At 40.2% G+C, this 15,683-nt stretch overlaps 1 protein-coding gene across 1 annotated transcript in view; it reads left to right on the top strand.

The window, feature by feature from the left end:
- The first annotated feature begins 1,991 nt into the window (after positions 1-1,991).
- Positions 1,992-15,683, top strand: part of DHX15 (DEAH-box helicase 15) — a 47,693-nt gene continuing 34,001 nt past the window's right edge. Inside the window, exons 1-5 of the mRNA XM_075023892.1 lie at positions 1,992-2,222; positions 8,318-8,666; positions 13,209-13,402; positions 14,552-14,711; positions 15,118-15,336. Coding sequence (XP_074879993.1) covers positions 2,155-2,222; positions 8,318-8,666; positions 13,209-13,402; positions 14,552-14,711; positions 15,118-15,336 — 990 coding nt within the window. The 5' untranslated portion in view covers positions 1,992-2,154. The remainder of the gene's footprint in view (positions 2,223-8,317; positions 8,667-13,208; positions 13,403-14,551; positions 14,712-15,117; positions 15,337-15,683) is intronic.

Here is a 15,683-nt window from a genome sequence, read left to right as displayed (position 1 = left end):
CAGGAATGCTCTTACATTAAAGAATGTACTCTAAGGACTTGTCTACATTAAATATTTTAGTAGTTATACTGATGTAATCCCAGAAAATCTTTGGAACATGAAGCTATTGACGAAAACCCACTTGCTGAGCTGGCTGTACTTGTGGAGCAGGTCACTACTGCTAGGTGATCTTTCCTGACCTCTTTTGTATTTGTTAGCTAAGACATTTATGTGAATGCTCCCTTGCTCTCACAGTCAGAGTTAAAAATTTGTTATTTAAAACACCTGAACTAGCCCAATTCCTTTGACCAAAATGCTTAGGGATCAAGTGCTCATTCAAGTAGCTGAGCAAAGGTTGTGGTAATCTCTGGCAGAAGGGCTGTGAAGAGTGATGGGAAGCAAGCCTTGCAAAGCGCAAGTTTTTCAACAAATGTGCCTAGATGAAGAGAGATACCGATATGATGGTAGTGCTTTTAATTTTTATCTTAAAATTACTTGTCTATGATATGAATTTAAATCACTACAGTGGTGTGAAGGAGCATGAAATAGTCTGGGAACGGAAAGAGGAGGAATAGAGAACAGAAAGTCCAATGGTTGATGTTCTCCAAATAGCTATCACAAGTATCAAGCACAGTGCCTCTTGTCTTTCCAGCTCTTAGAGACTGGCTTTTATGAGCTGTGCTGAAGTATCAAGTGACCGCACTGGAAGGCGAGGCAGCTGCTGAGACTTAGCGCTGGAGGGGAGCAGAAATGGCTGAAGTAAGTTGTTGTGTGAGAGCAGAGGTTGCTCAGTAAGCACTAAGTGTGCTTCTGACCTGAAGACATGGCTGTTAGAGGCATCTCATTGTCTGCCTATCTTCATCCTCCCCCTGCCCAGGCTCACCTGTGCCTTCAGTTAGAGGAGAAATGTTGCTTGTGTGGACAGATGGTTAACCCAGTTCTTAAAAGGTGCTAGAGGTGGTAGATGGGGAACAGCTCAGGGGCACAAGAAACAACTCTGAGGATCAACTGTTCTGGACCAGGCTTAAACTTGCAGACTTCTGCTGGCAATTATGCTGGTTAGAAGTGTGAAAAATAGTTATTTACAGCTGTAACTGTTCAAGCAAAACGTAACTGTAGTGAGGAAATGGCACTTGAACTCATGTGCCTTGTTTAATTTGAGGAATTGTGTTACTAAATGCTATTGTAGCCCTGCTCACACCTAGAAGACTTTGATGTAGTAGAACTAAACAGGTCTACTGGAGTTTGTGTTATGAACACCAGCTTCCCTTGTACTGGTAATCTTACACAGACACTGTAGACAAACTACAAGAGAAAGTGGCAAAAAGTAGTAACTTTGTTTCTGGGTCTTTGAAAGACAGTTAATATTTTTTTTTCCTCGTGAAATATGCTGCCATGAATACTTACTGTTGACATTGGAGTAAAGGCTGTATGGGCTTTCACAGGATGTAGCTTTAATGTCCCTGTCTTTCTAATATTTCTGCTGCTACAGATCGCCTTTTTCTGCAGGCAAGGCTAACATACCCAGAGAAGTCTGTGACGGCTTAAAATAGAGGTTTACCAAGACAGTTGTCCTGGTTTAAACTCCCTCTGTGGTAACTCCCGTTCCAGCGCACGCGTGCCCGGGCGAACAGAAAGGGCTGTGGAAAGGGTGTTTTTTTTTTTTTTCTTGCAGGGCATCATCGGTAATGGCCAGGCTGCCAGCCCCTGACAGGGCTCCTCCCGCTCGCCGCGGAAGGGCCCTGCGCAGCCCGGCCCCGCTTTCCCCGAGCGGCCCACATCCCGCAAGCGCTGGGGGCCTCAGCGCCGCCATCACGGCGGCCCCCTCCCCCGCCGTCGCAACAGCGCGCGGAGCGGGGCCAGCCGTTGGGCGCGCGCCGAAGGGAAGGCTTTGGCGGGCGGACCCGCCCCCGCGCGCGCGCGCTCGCTCGCTCCACCCTCTTCCCCGCCCCACCGCGCCGCGCGCCCCAGCGTCTCGCGCAGCCCCGGCGCTTCCTTCCGGCCGCCATTTTAGTCACTGTGCCTGGCCTCGCGGCGCCGCTGCCGTCGCTGCTGCCGGAGGAGCGGAGAGCGCGGCCCGCCGCACCCAGCCCCGGCCGGCCGGCCCGCCGACCGACCCACCGACCGGCCGCCGCTTCGCCCGGCCGCTCGCCCCCCAGCCCGCCCGCCGCCATCATGTCCAAGCGCCACCGCCTAGATCTGGGGGACGATTACAGCTCCAGCAAGAAACGCACCACCGACGGGTAAGGGGCGGCCCGGCCCGGGGAGCGCGGCCTGCGGCGGGCGCGGGATCGTAACGGCTCCCGCGCAATCCGCTCCCCATCCTCGGCTCTGGCCTCTCCTCGCGGGGCTGGGCCTCCCCGGCGAGCGGGCGGCCGCCATGCGGTGTGGAAGGAGAGGGTTGCAGCGGCCGAACCCTCGGCGGCGCCGGCGCCGCCTCGGCTGGGCAGGCCCGGGAGCCTCGGCGGCTCCCTGGAGCGCTAGGCCCAGGCCCGGGATCGGCCTTTCTGTCGGGGCCGGGCCCCTCGGTGGGGGCGGAGGAGGCGGATGGCGGCAGCGCGGTGGTAGGGGCGGGCGGGGAGAGCCTCGGGGGGCGGTGGTGGGGAGGTGGGGGAGGAAGCCGCCGGCCCTGCCGCTTGGGCGAGAGCTGGGCTGGGCTCCCGTCGCGGCGGAACCGGGGGCGGCGCGCTGCTCGGCCCACTCCCCCGCGCCCGGCTTTTGTCTGCGGCTCTTTTCGTTCTTTATCTCTTTTTTTTTTTTTTCCTTCTCTTTTTCCTTCGTTTTTTGTTTGTTTCCTTCATCCCCTCTCTGGCTTAGAGAGGTCTGGCAAACGTGGTGCTAGAAGTCAGCATGAGGTTTGTTCCGCCTGTATAATTAGTGCCTGCCTGCCCTGGTAGGAGCGTTATTCCTTTGTTAACGTCTTTCACTCAGTAACCGGCAGGGATGTGCTTGACTTCAAGTAAGAATCGACGGTGAGGTGGGTTTTCGGGTAGGGATCGGGGAGGGGTTGTATTTTTTTCCTTAGTTTTGCAAAGGTTAAAGTTTTAGGACTGTATTGCACAGCTTTAGCAGGTTTTCATAAAGGTTAATTAAATTGCAGGAATACAGACAATACACTGGTGCTGTCGTTTTATACACAGTTGTTTTAGAGCCTTCTCTGCATAATCTTTTACCCTCTAATTGGATGGGGGGGGAAAGGCAGGTGGGTCTTTCAAGTAAATTTCTGAAGTCTCAAGGCACACAAATAAATACTATGTTTATGTAGTCTGCCCTTCTTGCTGGAGCACAAAAGACTTCTGTGAATTAATCCATTTCTAAAGTCCAACAGCATTGTTTTGGAGTAGAGTATTGACTAAGAAAAATACTTAATCTTGTTCTCAAAACCTGCACTAACTAAAAGTCTACCATAGCAGTTAGTGTTCACTGAAAAAACAGTCTTTGCAAAACTTGCCTTTTTTTTTTTAAAGGTGAGCTTGTATAGTTTCAGTTTTTAGCCCCTAGAGTTTGATGCATTTTTCTCTGCTAAACAAAAGTGAATGTTTATTATTGAACATGCTTCCTGTATGTAGGATTGCCATAACCTTATTTTTTAAAATAAATGTATTGAGCTATTTATCTCCTTTATTACATTTTTGCCTGATTTGCCAGAATTTGAAATAGCTCTTCTGTGTATGTAGAAAAGTTGTACATATGCAGCTTTTTTGTATGTAGAAATTTTTGTAAAATTTTCAAATGGTTATGGCAAAACTGGGCATTATTTAAATGTGGTACAACTGTTACAGTTGGTTGTATAAAGATAATCACAGGTCAGTATTTCCTTGTTTGTATGTTGGTGAGTTTTATAGTTTTGGTATGGTTTTATTTGCTATTGTTTTTACTGATTGTCTACTGTCATCGTGAACTCTTAGTCTTACCATTTTGTATACACTCTAATGAGTTCCCACCAGTGGTAAAACTTTTTAACCAGAAGTCTTTTACCTTTATGACACCTGAAAACTATACAAGAACTGGTCTTGTGCCCCTTCTTTGTCCCTTCTTCTGCCAATAAAAACATTAAATGGCATAGGACTGAGAACAAGTCACTGTAAGGATAATTATTGGGTGTGATTATTTCTAACATTACTGGAAGTCTTAATTCATGTAGCACAAGCCATACTAGTGTTACATTGTCTTGATTTATTTTAGGGTAGTGTGGTTTTACAGCTTATGGAAGGCTGTAAGGAAGATGCAGAGAGAGATTCTTGTTAATAGCATGTATGTGTACATGTCTTCCTCTCTGCTAAGAGTGCCTTTATACAATTTAGTTGCTTTTGGAGCTGGGTTAAGCTGAATTAGCTCCTTGGATGGTTACCAGTTCGCGTGCAGAATGGTAGTTTATCTTGCATTCAGACTGGACCACCTGACTAAATATGAAAGTTGTATCAAGTTACCCTGTATGTTTTTAGTTCCTATTTAAGAGGCCTGTATTGGTATGTGTGGCTCTACATGGCAACGATGCCAGGCCAACAGGTTTGTAAGTGTTGGTGTAACCTTAAGCATCAGCATGACATCTGTTTTGTTCCAGTCTTGAAGTACCATCTGTGAAGTAAAAAAACTTAGAAAAATGGGGATTGTATGGAAGGCTTTTGGTTACAGTGTTTGTGTGAATTGCATGCATGCTATTTAAAAACTATTAATGTTTTTCCAAACATACTTAACTTCTGTTGTTGTTGTGTAACATCACAGTTACTGTGTTAGTGGGATGTATCATTCAGACTAATTGCACTTTTTTTACATATAGAACAGAAATCCTCCTTTAGCTGCGCTGGCCTTTTTGCATCAACTATTGCCGTTGTCTAGTAATGGAGAAAAAACACTGATGTTCTGTTAGATGTGCTTAGACTTTCACTGTGATGATCAGTGGTTTTATCTTATGCCCTTTGTTTCCATTTTCATTTTTATATGCTTTTCATCCTCTGATATAGTGATTGCTACAGTGTTTCTTTCATATCCATGTGTGTATGTGTGTGGACATAAGTGAAAGCAGATAGCAGACTAGACCACTTGGAAAACAAAACAAAAAAACCCAACCCCCTTCTGATTATGGAGGCTCTTATGGGATTCAAGCACAAAATAAATGTGATTAAATTATGATTATCTTATTGTTCATTTCTGGGTTTGAGATCAGTTTTCTCTGTGCAATAATGAAAAGTAACTTAAATGTGACAGTTTATAAATGAAGAACTGCCAGGTTGCACTTGTAGAAAGGTTAGTAAATTCATACGGCAGCATAACTGTCATTCTTCCTTTCCCTTGTCAACCAAAGGAGTCTGGATGTTTCTGCAAAGTTTCAGTAATAATGGGAGACTGGGAAACATTTTGGGGGGGGGGGGGAAAGTGCTGCTATAAAATAATAAATATTAGAGAGGAAGTTTGAGGGCATGTTATATGTTGTATTTTTTCTATGCTGAGATCTGGTTGCCACTGCTTCTCTTTTTTAAAGTGAGAGGGATGCAACTGTCTTGATTAACCTGTAAGCAGTTTTTAATTTCTGAAATGTAGATAGAACTTGATAGGTTTGTTTTCTTATTTGTATGATTGAACAGCTATAAGAGTTCAGTGAAGAAACTGAGAATAGGGGCATTAACAGGACTTCCCAGTCGGGTTTGTATTTGTAGTCCATTTAATCCACTGTCTTGTTCTTGAGGTTGCATTTTTATCTATGCTTTAAGCCCACACAAATTGCTACCGACACAGAAGGCAACAGTGCAGCCCTCTCTACCTTGTGCTGCACGTGTTTGGGAGACTAGATCAGAGAACTGTTCTGAGTTAGAATTAACATTGGTGGGAGGGGGTCTAGGGAGGGCTTGTTCTGCACAAGGCTGTCGACATGCTTATATCAACATATGGGAAGGGTTGGCAACAGTGTGAGTCTGTTCATTTTAGCAGTAACACTGGTTTATGTGAGGCTGAAGCACACCTGAAGATACACTCGATGATCTGTGGTGTAGAAGCCTCTGACATCATACTGTTTAAGTAAATGGTTATGGAATAGTTTGTATTGTTGGTTTGGTTTTTTTACACTCTGACCAGATAGCAGTGAAGAATAAAAACCCTTCAGAAGTGTGTGCACACACAAAAAAACCCCCACCAAAAAACCCAAACCAACCCCCCCCATTAATAGTGTGTCTTATTCTTCCCTTCAGTGAAGCATGTGCTGTTACCAGCTTGTTGCATTTTACCCTGGCTTTACTGTTTTTAAATTGCGTTTATACCTCTATTTCCTTTTCTTATTAATGATGTTACTGTCTGACCATGTGCTTGTTTATCCCAATACCAGCAGATACTTAAAAATCTGATTATGAATAGCTCATTAACTACAAGTCCAAAGCTTTATTCCTGTCTGATACATGGTGTTAGACTCTTCCACCGTTAAGTGAGTGTAGCATAATGGAGCCTAGTTCCTTCAGTTAACAGGCGTAACTTTCCCATACCAGAGAACATGAACCTGTTGGGTTCTGCAGTATTTGCCTGACATAGTTTGTACAATATTTGACTGTGTTAGTAATGTTGAAGCTATAGTATCTTAGATCCAAACAAATGATCTAAAAGGGCCTTAATTTTCAGACAATTCAGTGTCCAAAGCTTTAGGAAGATCTATGTCCAAGTGAGTTAGGTAGGTGACAGTAAACAATGTGTTTTGTAATCCTTCTTTATTTTCAGTAGGTCTGTGTTAAAAGAAGTCTTCTTAAAAAAGAAAAACTTATTGTGACAAGCTCTGAAGCCATAATATGTTGAAGTATTGGTGGGTGGGGGGCAAAATACAGTCTGCATAGATTACATTCGTTTATACAAGAACAAGAGTGGTGGTTGTTTCTGATGTGCAGCGCATTTTGAATTAAAATTTATAGAATTGGTACTAATATAATCATGGTTACTTCACCTTCTCTGTAGGTAGGTATTTGCTTATTACAGCACCAGTTACATTTGAATGCCAGCTGCATGTTAAAAAAAACAACTGTGGAGAGGAGTGCTGGCCAACAGTTTTCTTCAGAAATGCTTTCTACTCTTTCAGGCATGCCTGAGTGCTGGTAAAGAAGAGGGAGAGGTTTTGTTTTCCCTTAATGACTGTTCCTAAAAATGTTTCTATGTGCATTTACTGTAAAGCTGGTGTTGACTTAGTTTATTGTTTTGCCTTTTGATTGGATTTCAGTCAACATAATGCACAAAAGAAGCTGAAGCTGAGTATATCCTCAGTTTTGCAGGCAAAGATGCCAGTAATCTTTTGACTTACACTTGTTTAAAATGTGATGAGGTGTTTTTCTAAAGCAGGTCTTATTTCAAAGTGCTGAATTAGAGCAAGTTTGGCATTTTTAATAGAATCGTGTAGCTATAGTTCTTTGGGTCAAACTGGGGATTTCTTTGCAAGTGTTTCAGTGTTTGTAGAGAGAGTGAGATTACGTGCAAGAACAAGTACGTGGTTTTGCAAAATCAAAAACTGCCACTAAGACTGAGGCCAGAGATTGAAATTTGAGTGGATAACTACAGTGAAAATAATACTGTCTTTTGCAGTGCAATGAACTTCTTTTGACTTAATAATTCGAACAAATGGGAATACATAAATGCTGGTTGTTCGATGTGTGTGGTAGGAGGTGATACTAGAGAAGATAGTACAACTTCGTAGTGTTAAGATCATTGAGTCCAACTGTTAACCTAAGGGTCTTTTCCAACCTAAACGATTCTGTGAACTGTAGTGGCTGGTTTTACGTCTAAGTTTCAGACTCAACAACCTGTATGTCGAAGTTGATTGTATCAGAATTGTATGGAAGACTTTGAATAAAAAAGCTACAAAGTAATTGTGGGATGTTAAAATCAACCTTTTCTTCCAGGGCTTGCTTATCATCTTGAGTTAGTTTTTGCAAGTTGGCATAATTCGCTTGCTAGGTAGGCAAGAAGTCTGTTTAGTGTTCTGTTATATTTCTGCAGCAGCAGCAAGTAGGGATAGGAAGAACTGTGAGAAAAGTCTAGAATGTACAGCTGATTCTTTATAGTCATTAAATTAAGAGGGTTAAGATGATGTACTCTTCATGTGATAGCTTTCTTCAGTCTTGCCTGTAATGAGAGGAACTGTCACAGTGCTTGTGTACAATGAGTGTAACTATATTTAATATTCAGTATACATCATATACCTTTACTCTTTGATGCTTATCCTTCCGTGTAGCTGTTTGCAAGGCTTTTTTGAAAGATTTGGTTTATATCCACTTTGTACTAGATACCTTTAAAGTTGTATTTAAATTCTTGCTCTGCATTTAAATATTCAAGCATCTCACTTTCTGCTATGTCTCTTAACTCATTTTAGGAAAGATCGGGACCGGGACAGGGACCGTGATGACCGTTCTAAAGATCGTGACAGGGATCGTGACAGAGATAGAGATCGTGACAGAGAAAGGGACAAGGAAAAAGATTTGCGACCTACATCTAACTCTACGTATTATGCGGCTGCTGGGTTACCAACTATAAAACCAGCAATGATTCCACACAGTATTAACCCTTTCACAAATCTACCACATACACCACGGTATTATGACATCCTGAAAAAAAGGCTACAACTTCCTGTCTGGGAATATAAAGAAAGATTTACGGATATTTTGATAAGGCATCAGTCATTTGTGCTGGTTGGAGAGACTGGGTCTGGTAAAACAACACAGGTGAGTTCTTATCTATGTGATGCTGCAGTTTTTTAAAGGTTGAGACTGTTGCTAGGTGCGTGGGTGAAACTTGCTTTGGTTTCTTGAAATTCATTGTGTAAGAACACCTCACAAATTGTGAGCAAAACTAATTTGATGAATGTTTTATTTGCTTAATGAATACAAAAGTGAGAAGAATCTTTCAGCGTTTTCCCCTTTTGCAGTCCAGTCCTGTTCTCTGGCCCCTGCTTCTATTAGGCTTTATGATTGGTAGTTAACCTTTTTGGTAAAGGAAGATAAAGATATTTTAATGGCTAGATAGGTGTGCACTAATCCACAAACTGAGGTGATAGTTCCAAATAGTTTTTGTAGCTGTTTGTGTAGATAGCAGCTGGAAAGTAGGAAAAATGTTACAGAAGTAGAGACTTGTTAGTGTTTTATGAAACTTACTGCTACAGATACGAACTTAAAGGGAATTGAAATGTCAGATAGAATTCTGACATGGTATGATTGGATCACGTTTTGGTGATATTCAAACTTGAGAGGAAAAGACTTGTGTTTCTTTGGTACTGAAAATTCTCAGAGGTCATACAGCTTTCCAGTGCTGTAGTTAAAATCACATTTTTTTTTTTTTTGTAGATGTATGGCTTTAAAAATCTTCCTTAGCACTGAAAATAGTGGTAACAGATCTGCAGAGCCTCCTTAACCCTTAAGAATTTTGGGGACCAGTGAACGGGGAAAATCTAAGATATAAGGCATACCACTGTGTATATGTAGAAGGACAAACTTCTCAGAACTTTAATCTATCCTTTGGTTTGCTGTTTAAAATCTGTGTGGAGAAGTAATGTAAAAAAGTTCTTTAATCTGATAGATGCCTTTTAACTAGGCAGAAAATAAAAACTGAAGGATATTTTAGTCTTTATAAAATGAATTATAGCTAACTTACAGTTAGTCTTACAGAAATAAATTTTTAGTCGTTAAATAAAATTTGGATGTTGATAAAATGTGAAGGACGTAGTAGTACATTGGATACCTTTTATAGCTGTGCCTGAATATTTGAAGTTATATGCCCTTCTGGCTGCAAATTGTAGGAACCAGTATCTTGTTTGGAAGGTACCTTATAGCATTATCTGTATTGCTTTTTTTAACGTGTATAAGCTGAGACTGGGATTTTATAGAATTCTTCAGAAAAGTTTTATTATATAGTTACTTGGAAGAGATAGTACTCTGAACATTCATGTAAAAAAAAAATTGGTGTTTATCTATGTGAAAGCAAAATCCCTTGTTGTATGATATGAGAATTTGAAGATCTAAAGGTTGTATGTTCTTAGTATCTGCCTTAAGCTTCAAATACATCTTACTATCATGTCATTCCATGGGCATAAAGCTTTTCCTGAATTGTCTTACTACTTTACCCCTTACTTTCTGAAAGGCCTTAAGAAACCTAGGGCATCTTTCCTAAAAATGGGATTTAAGATACCAAAAGCATGTAAGCTGTCTTAGAAGCTGTACTGCTTCCTCTGAATTCTCTCTTATGAGATTGCTGTTACATTTTGAAACAATTGAGAATGTCTCTGTAGGAATGCATCACTGAAAATATTCCTGCTGCCACTCAATGAAAACCTTGTTTTGCATGTGATAGTGTAACATCCTTTTCGTGATCAAGTGCTGTCTTAAAACCAGTTCGGGGTGGTTGTTTTTCTTCTTACATTCACTGATCAGAGCAAGATAAGTAATTATATGTGGTTAAGAAACCCTCCAGTTCTCGAACTGAAGGTGTACATTTATGCTGGCTTTTATTGGTGTAAAGTTGGCATTGTTTGAAATATGTAACGAATCGTCCTTCCAAAACTCCTGTCTTCCCTTTCACGGTGATAGTAGAAGGCTATATAGTAGTAGACCATCTTTTTGAGAGTAAGCTGCTGCCTGTCGAGTCCATTCCGTGATTATTGTGTGCACATTTTCCCTTTGGTCTTGTAGACCACCCAGGATTGGAAATGCTTGGCTTTGACAATGGAAACAACAGGAGATAAAACTTTGAGAAAAGTCTTGTTCCACATAGACTTAAAGCCAAAGCACTGAAGAAGTATATTGGAAGCCAAGACCATTAATTTTCAAGTCTTCAGTATTTGCGGTGGCTTGATTTGTAATTTAAACTTAACCTTCTAAGTTAACTGTTTTCTTTAATTGCTCTTGGAATATGGTCAGTGGTGGAATGGTGTGTTGAATTTCTTTTGGAAGGGGGTTAAGTACTTGCTATAATTGCAATGTGTGCTCCGCTTTAAATGTGGGATCATATGTGGTGTTGGTATAATAATTTAAATTTCTTCTGTAGATGGAATAGTAGAGTAGCATCTGCTTTCACTTGAGAGCCTTAACTATAAAGGGTAGGGTGTTTGTTGATGTAATGTCAGGGATGCCACTTGGTCAGCAAGTTTTCTTGGCAGGTGAAGTTCAGATGCAAGGTGATTCAGAGTATAGCTTCATCTGCTCTTCTTGCAGTCCACAAAAGAATTGATGGGGGTAAAAGTCTGACATCTTTTCAACTAATGAAAATTCTGAGAATACTACCATGTAACTTCTAACAGGGAAATTTTTCAATAAATTGAAGTGGCTCAGAAAAGCCAGAAGGACAGTGCTGTTCTCTCTCTTGCCCTGCATCCCTTGAAAAACATGGCTTTCCTTTGACTTTGGGATAGTCTTTAACAGCCCTCAGTGCATTTATCTTTGATCTTAGAGGCCACTGTATATGTAGTCCCTACCTCCTCTTGTTTACAGAGGTTATATTTGGAAATCTCTCTTAATTGAGAAAGTCCTTGAGGTTAAAGGGTGCTAACTAAAGCTACTCCTCATGCTTTTGATATTGATCAAATGGCTTTTTTTAAGGAAAGTCAAGGTTTTTTTGGTGACTTGTAGGTTTTTTTATCAGTCAAGTTAACTTTGTTAGATTTTATAAGAACCAGATGATAAGCAGTGTTCAGTATATTCCTGGTCATGACTGAAGTAGAAAATGTAGTATGGCACAGCCATTTTCCTAGTGTTATATGTCTTTTAAAGCTGGACATGAAATGTATTCTGGTGGTTATCTAAATCAGCTTAACACATTGAAGTCTGTGTAGCCCTTTTCTTTCATTTGACACCAAATGCTATAGGTTTTGCTGTTTACTGGAAAACCACTTCTAAATTATTTTTATTTCATGGCCCAACACCTGCTGTTTTAAAGTTTATTTCAGGACTTGCTCTGTTGAAAGTCAAAAAGCTTCACCTAATATGTTTAGAGTTGAGTTTTTATTAGTGACTTGGGCAGCAAATTCCTCTCTCTACACTGCATGTTAGGGGAGTGTGTATATGTTACAGGATAGGGTTTCAGGTTCATGCTATCAGTGTTCAAGAACTGCTATTATTTTTAGTTTTGAATAATGTTTTTAGAAATTTGACTTCTTTTCTTCTCAGCAGTCTAGTAGTCTCCTGTCATATTGCGATAGCTGTTGGTTTTTTTTTTTTGTAGTTATAATGGAAGTATGTTCTCAACTAAAAAAAAAAGTTTCTCATTACAGTCTGCACTTGTCTGCTTGTGGGTATGTTTTAGTGTTCCTTTATGTCCGTTTTGCTGTGGAAATACAGTATTCCAGAAGAAAAATTTTCCTGGTTTAAATCACATTGCTTTTCCTTTTATTCCTTATTGGTGCAACGTATAAACTTTTTTTCCCCCTCTCTAAATGTGAGCTTTTAAGAATACTTGAAAAGCAGTTACTAAGGAGGAGTGGATTTTTTGATCTGTAGACTTGGAACTAGTTGTGCCTGGAGATGTCTCCTCATAAAATGTCACAGTGAGAACATGCTAAGAATATTCTGTCTTCATCAAACTGTTACTCGCCTTAGAAATGCTTCTGAATAAAGCTTTTTATTTTGGATGATTCTTACTGTTTCCAGATTCCTAACAGGAGCAGAAAACGCTGACTGACAGACGAAATGAGTGCTAACATAGGAAAAAAAACAAATATAGGGGTTTCATTTCTGGTTGATAAAATTTTAAAAGAACAATAATTAACCAAATGAACATAACTAATTATTTGTTCATTTTATTTGTTGTGATTACTAGCTAAGACAATTTTTATATCACTAAATTCTTTTTGCTTAATGTATTAACAAGCATTACTTTTTAAAGCCAAAAATATAATTTGTTTACTGTAAAACAGCAAACTGTGCTACAGATCTCAAAATTCTGAGTGTTAACTTTAATTTTGGTGGTTTTGGAGCATGTTAACTGCTGCTAAATATCTGTATAAGGTACTGATTTAACAGTGGTTAAGCATACTGTGAACCTATGTATTTCCTTGATAACTTCAAAGATAGTTATGTACATGCTTAATGTGAGTGTGCTTTATTTAGTGGCATTGGGTCCAACTAACTAGTCTATCTGCTCTCATGTTTTGGATATTTTTGTGTATGCAGTCAGCATCTCAGTGGAATTATAACTAACTTTATTTGATAAAATACAAAGGTTACAGATTACATCTGGCCACTTGAAGTGTGTTTAAAACTGAATTTTATTCTTGACAGATCCCTCAGTGGTGTGTTGACTACATGCGCTCGTTACCTGGACCAAAGAGGGGAGTAGCATGTACCCAGCCTAGGAGAGTAGCTGCAATGAGTGTGGCACAGCGGGTTGCTGATGAGATGGATGTCATGCTGGGCCAGGAGGTTGGTTACTCTATTCGATTTGAAGACTGCAGTAGTGCAAAAACCATTTTGAAGTAAGTATGGCAACTGTCAGGTAAAGGTATAACACAGCCTACTTGGGGGTGGGGGGAATCACAGGGTAGTAAAGGGTGTGAGCAAAGTTATGAAAGGAGTAATGAGGAGGGGAGTGAATCTATGGCCAGGCTCTTTCTATGTCTGAATGGAGAAGAGAGACAGGATCTATAGCATGAGCTGAGGGAAACCTGAGGTGTGGGGCTGGTGTAGAATTAAAAATTAGTCAGTCCTCCTAAAGAAATTGCTGCACCTTATGGAAATTAATTTTAAGTGATCCATAAAGGAGAGGGTGATCTGAAGAAGTATTTTTATGATTAAGGTGCTATTGAGAATACAGCCCTTCAGCATTCAGTTTCGCTTCATATTATGCTTTCAGCTGACCTTTGTCTGTGGTATCTTCTTACTCAGGGTAATCCTGGTGAAGTTCAGTGGCTTACTTCAGTAAGAACCACAAAGTTTCAAAACTGGCCTATACCTGACGCTGGGACATATAATCCACAGTGTTTTAGTTGTCAACTGTCCTAGACTCATGTGCTGTGTAGGTGGAACCAGGCCCACTCAATATGTCATTTGCAGATGACATTCAGAACGCTTAGTTAAAAAGGATTCCACATAGTGTGGTTCAAGGAATAGTGCTTTCTGTTGAAAGATGTCTTCTCTTTTGCTCATAAAAGTTGTTGAAGGCTAGGAGTAAAGTTAATGTGTAAAAAGAAATTTAACTGAGAAGGAAAAGCAAAAAGTGAACAGATGATCTGCAAACAGAAAAGGGGAGAAACAATTGCAGAAATACCATTTCTAGGATTTCAGAGGGTGTTTTTCCCTTTCTTTTCCTGTCTCTGTAACCTGGAATTCTGCCAGTAATAGTCTACAAATTAGTTATAAATGTTGCTAAACCTTGTTCCCCCCCCCCTTTTTTTTTTTTTTAAAGCTTCCCTCCCAACTTCCACATTTCACATACACTTGCAGTAATTTTTATTTGAAGACTTAAAATGGGATTGTTACCTTGTTGGAAATAGTTTACTGATGTTTCTATTTTTAAAAAGTTGATTATAAGCTTAGTTCAAGCAACCTAGTGAATGATACCGAAGAGGATTCTGTATCAGACTCATTAAATAAAATGTGTTGACATTGTTTTTGTTTGTGTTCAGGTATATGACTGATGGTATGTTACTTCGTGAAGCAATGAATGATCCTTTGCTGGAGCGCTATGGTGTTATAATTCTTGATGAGGCCCATGAAAGAACACTGGCCACTGATATTTTGATGGGAGTTTTGAAGGAAGTTGTAAGACAAAGATCTGATTTGAAGGTCAGTAATGATGAAGCCCACAGCATCTTTCTAGTTGCAGGCATACCAAAAAAGATATCTGTGTGCTTACCGTTATTTGATTTTTATAATCAGCTAAAGTAGACCAACTGTTTTATGATCTAATGATAATCTATATTGGAAAGATAACCCTAGGAAATTGTTAATGCACTTTGTGTTGAACAAAATACTAGAAACAACATAATTGTAGCTTAACCTTTTTGTATTTGATGAGGATTTTTTTTGGACCTTCGTAACAAGGGTGCCGTATTCAGCTGATAAAAGCATGCTTAAATCGGAGTCAACAGTTGAGTTCAGTTTCTTGCTATTACCTATTGTATGTGTAACATTTCACAAGTTCTTGTTAACCTTTGGAGTAACTTTTTTTTTTTGTCCTCCAAACCTACAGGTTATAGTTATGAGTGCTACTTTGGATGCTGGCAAGTTTCAGATTTATTTTGATAACTGTCCTCTTCTAACTATCCCGGGTCGCACCCATCCTGTGGAGATATTCTATACTCCAGAACCAGAAAGGGATTACCTTGAGGCTGCCATTCGAACAGTGATCCAAATTCACATGTGTGAAGAAGAGGAAGGAGATCTTTTACTCTTTCTTACTGGACAGGAGGTACTTTCTTTTTTTTTTTTTTTTTTTTTTTTAAAATCCATCCTTCTGTACAGAAACTGTTTTAAGAGGCTTGTGTAGACGGAAATGTTTAGTTTCCTGTTCTAGTTTATCATTTGAATGACCTGAGGTTTTCTACCTGCAATGCACTTCAGGTCCTTAGTCATTCTATGTATCTGTAATATGCATATGCTGTGCAAGCCCTCTCTAAAATGCAAATTCTCATCTTACTCATATGCTTCAAAAATAGAAACCTAGAGTATGAACCCTAGGTTTGTACTGATGTGAACTCAAAAGTGCTGGCTACCTGGTAGCATCCCTGTTTTTACTGAAAATGTAGTTCTGTGCAC

This window comes from Buteo buteo, chromosome 1, assembly GCF_964188355.1.
Source record: "Buteo buteo chromosome 1, bButBut1.hap1.1, whole genome shotgun sequence".
Taxonomy (NCBI): Eukaryota; Metazoa; Chordata; class Aves; order Accipitriformes; family Accipitridae; genus Buteo; species Buteo buteo.
Note: the sequence above shows the minus strand (reverse complement) of the source record. Positions and strands in the feature narration are given on the sequence as shown.